This window comes from Malus domestica, chromosome 05 (assembly GCF_042453785.1).
Source record: "Malus domestica chromosome 05, GDT2T_hap1".
Taxonomy (NCBI): Eukaryota; Viridiplantae; Streptophyta; class Magnoliopsida; order Rosales; family Rosaceae; genus Malus; species Malus domestica.
The window spans coordinates 25,399,234-25,406,635 of record NC_091665.1 but is presented as its reverse complement, the minus strand read 5'-3'; the positions used below and the strand labels follow the sequence as shown (position 1 = coordinate 25,406,635).

General features: G+C 36.4%; 1 protein-coding gene across 1 annotated transcript; it reads left to right on the top strand.

Moving 5' to 3' along the window:
- Window positions 1-3,158: 3,158 nt before the first annotated feature.
- On the top strand, window positions 3,159-3,971 carry LOC103445253 (uncharacterized). The gene has a single exon (XM_008384249.4). It carries the CDS (start codon window positions 3,159-3,161, stop codon window positions 3,969-3,971), a length of 813 nt encoding a protein of 270 aa, XP_008382471.3.
- The last annotated feature ends 3,431 nt before the right edge of the window (window positions 3,972-7,402 follow it).

Sequence of the window (7,402 nt, the reverse complement as noted above, 5' to 3'; positions counted from 1 at the left end):
CTCTGGAACAAACGTAAGCCAAGTGGCCTATAAAGTTGCTTATGATGCACTGATGTACTCTGCCTCTACAATTGATAGAGCTACACAATGTTGATTGACAGAAGCCCAAGAAAACACTCTACTTCCAAATGTGAAAGCATAACCTGAAGTGCTTTTCATGTCATCTTCAGACCCACTCCAATTATTGTCACAAAACCCAACTAACAAGGCCTTTTTTCTTTCACATACTCCAGACCAAAGTCCAAGGTGCCTTGGATATACCGTAAAACTCTCTTGGCAGTTCCGAATGCTTGTTAGAGGGACAATGTATAATTCTAGCCAACAAACTTGCTGCATACATAATGTTTGGTCTTGCTGCAGTATGATACAGTAGACTGCCAACAATTTTTCTGTACTCAGCTTCATCTGCAACACCACTTCCATCTTCCTTTTTCAACTTTTCACTAGGAACAAGTGGTATGCTTACTGATTTGCAATGTTGTAGGCCAAATTTCTTGAGCAGGGATGAAGCCTACTTCTTCTAGTGAATGAAGATGCTTGTCTCAATTTGCATAACTCCCATGCCAAGAAAATGTGCAATCGCGATTATTTCAAAACTCTGAGAAAGCATACTATGAGATTTTATATGCAAAATGGAGTTCGTACGCTGGTGGGAGAAGAGACATTGCAAAAAAATGGCCTAGGGGACGTATATATAGATCCAAATCGAAATAGTGTTCTCTTACTGGTGGCGATGAAGTGCATGAAATTCCATGTCCACTTCCCTCAACCAACACTACATATTAAGCAGATGCAGATGGAAAGGAACACATCAAGTTTGAAGTATACATCAAGCAAAACTTTCAAGGTTTTCTATTCTATCTTCTCACAAAACACAGAGAGGAAATGGCTTCTACACTCATTCTAACGGCTTCCACTCTAGGCCACACCTGGCCAATTGTTCAAGAAATTGACGAGCATTTGTGTAGATTGAGGTCTTCCGAGGCCCACCTCCACATCACCATCACCATCAATAAACCTAAAGCTTAGTGGCCTCCATGATCTGCATGACTCTGGCGAGAAGTTGCTTCAGTTGCTGCTCACACAAGAAGCCCTGGCACAAGAGCAGAACAAAAAATGGATTAATGAGCTATTTAGATGGCTCTCTCAGGCTGTTGGATGTGCAACACTACCAAGGATGTCGTCTTGCAAACTAAGGAATGTGCACTGGGTCCTTAATTAATGATACGAAGAATGCAAGGAGGTGAATCTGGAGCTCTCACAAGTGAAGTGAACAAATACTTAAGCTCCAGGAAGATGGTGAAAAAGGCATTACAAAAGACTGAAGAATCCAAAGGGAATCAAAAACCCGTCCACCTACTCTTCCCTCACTGCCACAATGCTTGAATCAATACTATCTATCTCCGGGCCAAAGTCAAAGCCAAGCAACTGGTTATCGGTCTATAAGAGGATGCAATCTAAAAAAGTAGCTTGTGACGAAGAAACACAAGTAAATGAATTTGCAGAAGTGGTTGCTGCATTCAGGACAAGTAAATCTCATTCCCAATACCAGCTTGAAAATCTGGAGTCATGCATTCAGGACCAACAAGAAGGACTTGAGAGCCTATTCAGTCAATTGATCAAAACAAGACTTTCACTCCTCAACATCCTAAACCGCTAGCATTAGGTCTTATATTTTCTACATGAAACATAATACATCCTTTGCTATTAATTTCATAGAGTCCGTTGAATAAACATTTGCTTTCTCCCTATTTTAAGAATTTATTTCAGGACCGTAATCTTTGATGAGCATTTTATGAGACATTCAGGAATGAACTATTTACCCAAATGAATTTTCTGTTTTAAAAATAAATGAGTAGTTTTCTCTGCTTTTCTATGAGTAAACTAGAATATGGGATTTCAAGTTATTTACATTGAATAGTTCTGCCAATTTTTATGTTATGAATTTGAATAATTGCTAATAACTCAAGAATAAGGATGTTTTAAAATTTCAATTTTTATCTCCTCCAAGTCTTGTAGCACGTCCACTATGATGGTGAAAAAACTGAACCCTGTGATTGGACGAGGGAAAATAAAGTTCCATGGAATTCAAAGTTTAAGGGTTTAGCGATCTGCTATATAAAAATTAGACAAACAGACTTGAAAATGACTAGATGCAATATATTTGCGAAAACCTTTAAATGACACATTTTATGGTATCATTTTGAAAGTCTTGTGTTATTACCTCTGTAGTGCACTTCTAGTTTTTTAGTAGTATTTTCTTAGTTTTAAGTAGTTCGCTAGTGGTTTTCTTATTGTGTCTTTTAAACCATGGAGTCTAAATATGATTTCCGAGTATATTTTACTAGTCCTTGTAAACTTAGTAAACATTCACGGTTGGCTTCATCTTTGCCTTGTTTGGAGAAACCTAGTTCTACAATGGAAGTGAGCTCAAAGATTGCAAACATGTCATTCCATCTCATTATTGATATATCACATGAAATAGAAGAGAAAAAGGGTATATAGACACAAATGGGAAACACGCTAAATAGTAGGTATTGACTTTCTTGTGTGAGAAAATTAAGGTGTCGACCTAAATATGCCTAAATATACACTAATGCGGATTACTTGGTGATTTTATATGGGTTGAGAAATCGCTGATGGGGAGAAATTGCATTGAAGTCGCCTATTCCGACGCTTACCATTTTGCTACATTATGGAAACAAAATGCAAGGTCACAAATTATGTTGTCTGCTCGGACGCAACAATGATGCGAGGGACCTGCAAAGTAAGGTGAACTGACTAATCACATAGATGATTAATTTGTATTAGGTACGGGATTAAGCATATAAAGAAGGGTGGGTGTGGATGGTTTTTGCCTTTCCATGCATGTTTTTAAAAGTCAATGACTGAATGCTTACACTACAATATAAATCAGTTCATGAGTTGGGATGCTGCAGTGGGAGGGGACATTGCATGGACAGTTCCTAGGGAAACATATAGATCCAATCGAAATCATGTTACCTTTGGCTGTTGATTGAAGTGGATGGGATTCCATGTCTCCATCCTCAACCAATACCATATATTACGCATATGCATATGGAAAGGAACTCATCAATCACAATTGTAAATTAACTACAAGGTCTTCTCTTCTATCCTTTCTCAAATCACAAGACGAAATGGCATTCCACACTCGATCTAACAGCTTCCCGTCAAGGCTACACCCGATCGTTGAAGAAGTTTATGAACTTTTGTGCAGATTGAGGTCTTCTGAATCCACCTCCACATCTTCTTCATCAATCAGCCACAAGCTAAGTAACCTCAAAGACTTGCATGATTGTGTTGAGAAGTTGCTTCAGTTGCCCCTCACCCAACAATCATTAGCCCAAGAGCAGAATGAGAGATGGACTAATGAGTTATTAGATGGCTCTATCAGACTCTTGGATGTTTGTGCCACTGTCAAGGATACCCTGTCGCAAAGCAAGGAATGCGTGCAAGATCTTCAATCCATCATCAGAAGGCGGGGAGGTGAATCTGCACTCAGAGGTGAGGTCACAAAATACTTAACCTCCAGGAAGCTGGTGAAGAAAGCAATCCACAAGGCTATGGTAAATCTGAAGGGGATGAAAAATAGATCAGCATTCTCTTCCCCCAACAAGGACGAGGAGACAATTTCCATCTTTAGCAAGTTGAGAGACGTTGAAGCAGCCACTCGCGAAGTATTTGAATCGCTAATGTCATTCATCTCAGGGCCAAAATCACGGTCATTGGTCTCAAAGATGATGCAGTCAAAAAGAGCGGCTTGTGAGACAGAAACAGAAGTGAATGAATTTTCACAGGTGGATGCTGCACTACACAAAAGTGCCAATAACGCGCAAAACCAGCTTGAGAAGCTAGAGTCGTGCATTCAAGATCAGGAAGAAGGGCTTGAGTGCCTATTTAGACGGTTGATCAAAACAAGAGTCTCCCTCCTCAACATCCTAAACCACTAGATTTAGATCCTAAATTCTGTACATGAAATGTATACTTATATACATTACATCATTTGATATGAAATTGACGGTCTATTGATTAAATATCTACCTTCTCGCTATTTAAGAAACTATTGCAGAACAACAATCATTGATGATAATTTTATGGGATTTTCAGAATTGCACTAATCAAATCCAATAGAATTTAACAATGATTAGTAATTTTCTCTGTTTATCCATGAGTGGAAATTTGACCACAGTATCATCAAGAGGTAACAAAAATAAAAAATTAAAAGAAAAAAACATCTAAGAAAGAGAGCTGGACACGGCATGTGATTTTGAGCAGCAAGCAGAGTAAATATCATATTTCACAGCTGTCAAGATTCTTGTTGTCCAAAAAGAATTATCATATTCGTTCACCAAATTTTTATTGATAAAAACAAAAAAACAAAAAAACAAAACAAAAGTTTCCCTCCTCAACATCCTACATCGCTAGAATTAGGTTTTAAATTTTTTTACGTGAACAGTATTAAACAACTTAACTAGCACAATTTGAAGATTGAATGTAAGGTCACATTAGTCATTAAAATAAACGATCTGGACGCGCCACAAGTGATTTGATCACCAAGTTGGGATCCCAAATATATACTTATAGGCTTTGTACATTTAAAATACCGTACAGCAAGAATGTTAACATCAGTTTGAAAAACTTAATTGTACTTGAAGTTGAACAAATTAAATTGTAGCCTATGTATCATGTCCTAAGTCATTATAATAATATAATGTGGAGATATAGTGATCTAACTGCAAAGACTCGGAATCCGATTTATGTTGTCTAGAGAAAAATGATCCCTACAGCTCCTCAAATACAAAATTGAAAGATTTATACACTAAATAGTCACAACAAAGACGTTTAAGTAACAATAATAGTTATGGCTACCTTAGAACATTTTTAATGGGCTCTTTAAATAAGCTACTTAGCTAAAATTTAGGGAGGAGATGAAAAAACCAAACTGATGCTCGTTTTCTGTTGAGAGTTGATGTGTGGACAATTTATCCCATATCACTAAAGGATTGACTTAGCTATGGGCTTATATATATTGTCTTGGGCTATTTCTTATAAAGGTAATTGGTTTTATGGTGAAATTTAATTTCATCTATTAAGAGTAAATCTCACATTGATGAGAGAATGGACCTTAAATGTGCTTATAAGTAATTAGACTACTCTCCATATTGTCAATTGGTTTTTTGTTGGAACCTCAACTTTCTTCATTGTATTAGAGTAGGTTGTCCCGCGTGTGAAACCCAATGGCCATACGTGCTCCATGTTACCCCGTTGTGTTGTCCACATGTTAAGTTTGAAAGTTGACCAGCATGTTGAGAGTGAATCACACATTGATGAAATGAGGGACTTTGCATGTGCTTATAAGTAGTTGGGTTACTATCCATATAGTCAATTGGTTTTATGGTAGAACTTTAACTTTCTTCATAATCATGGTATTATAGTAGGTTGTCCCTCTTGCAAAAGCCCAAAGGGCCACACGTGCGTCACCCAGTTGTTATCCACATGTAGGCTTGAAAATCGGCTATACATGAGGGGATGTGTTGAGAGTTGATGGTGTGTGGACATTTGTCCCACATCGGTGAGGAATTGACTTGGCTAAGGGCTTATATGGTCTTAGGCTATTCCTCATATTGTCAATTGATTTTATAGTGGAGGATCCCCAATTTCTTCATTATCTAACTTTAAAATTCTGGATATTCTTCTTCACTTATGAGTGAGAGGTTGAGGAAGTTGAGGTTCCACCATAAAACTAATTGGCAATATAGAAAATAGCACAATTTTTTTAAAGTTCTTGCAAGATCACATATTCAATTCACATGAATGACACTTCGATACCTAATTATTATTACTGGTTCACTATAGGGGTGGGTTCAAAAAACCGAAAATCGAAAAAAACCGAAAACCAAACCAAACCGAAATCGAAAAAACAGAACCGAACGAAAAAACCGAACCGAATTGAAAAAACCGAACCGAATTCTTTTGGTTCGGTTCGGTTTTAGTGATCTAGAAACCGAACCGAATTAATTAAATGAATTAATTTATTTAATTATTTGTTTTGGGTATTATTTTTTAAACCCAATTTGTAAGTTAAAATGTGCTAAACCCAATGTGTTGCCAAACTTTAAGCTCAAAATATTAAAAAAAGGCCTATAAAAACTCTAAACCCTAACCTATTATTTCTCCCTCATATAAAGTTCCGGAACTAAACCTCCTCCTGAAGTACCTACATCCATCTCCATAGCACTATCTACTTTTGCCCCAGCTTTCTTTTCCAAATCTACTCTCATATAACATGTAACATAATCCCTAAACATTTATTTCGGGTAGATTACTTGGGTAATTTGTGATGGAAAAGAATTCCAACACACACTAAATAAATCCACCCACGCATTACTTTTACTAATCAAGTTGTCAACATGCAATTACAAGCAAACAACCTTGATCTTTGAACAACATCATACAATTTAACTTTTCTACGTCATTTGTACGATTTTTGTGTTGTGAGGTTGTTAGTTTAGACTTTGGAAGACTTGATTGATGATTTTAGTTCAACTTTAAATGTTTATTTTCATTGTCTTTGATTCTAGTTAGAATGCTTATGTTATGATATTGTTGGATATGTTAAAATTTAAAATTTCAATGTTTTTCATTTTTTTGAAAGAAAAAAAAACAAAAAACCGAAACTGGACCGGAAAAAACCGAACCGAAAAAAAACCGAACCGAAAAAAACCGAAAAAAAATGAACCGAACCGAAATTTCGGTTTGGTTTCGATTTTGGCAAAAAACCGAACCGATTTAAACCAAACCCACCCCTAGTTCACTATGTGACTTAAATAAACCAAATCCCTCATCCCATTATCGCTATTGCATATAACAGGAGAAAAAAAAAAGAATAATAGGTATTGCTTTTTCTTGTGTGAGGAAAAGGTGCAACTTGAATATAAATACCGTGGAGCGTCATCCTAAGGTTCAGATGCTTAGTGATTTAAAATGAGTTGATAGACAAATGATGGGGAGACATAACATGGACATCGCCTAACTAATCTGGCAATAACCATTTCCCTACATTATAGAAACACAATGCAATGTAAAAAATTAATATAGATTGCAGATCTTGCCTGTTCCGTGTGCAGCAATCATATCAGGGACCTCCAAAATAAGATGAACTACTAATCACATACATTGATCATCATAAATTATTTTTTATTTAAATTAAGCATATAAGAAGGATGGCTAGCTAGAACTTTCCATGTGTTAGATGTTAATTAATGAATGCTTAATTACATTATAATATTGATACTCTAAGATTATACATGCTAAATAAATCACTTCATGAGTTGGAATGCTGGAGTAGGAAGAGACAATTCATGGGCATTTCCTAGCGAAA

What these genes read in the sequence shown, in the direction of transcription:
- LOC103445253 (XM_008384249.4), top strand. Translation starts at nt 3,159, where the DNA reads ATGGCATTCCACACTCGATCTAACAGCTTCCCGTCAAGGCTACACCCG.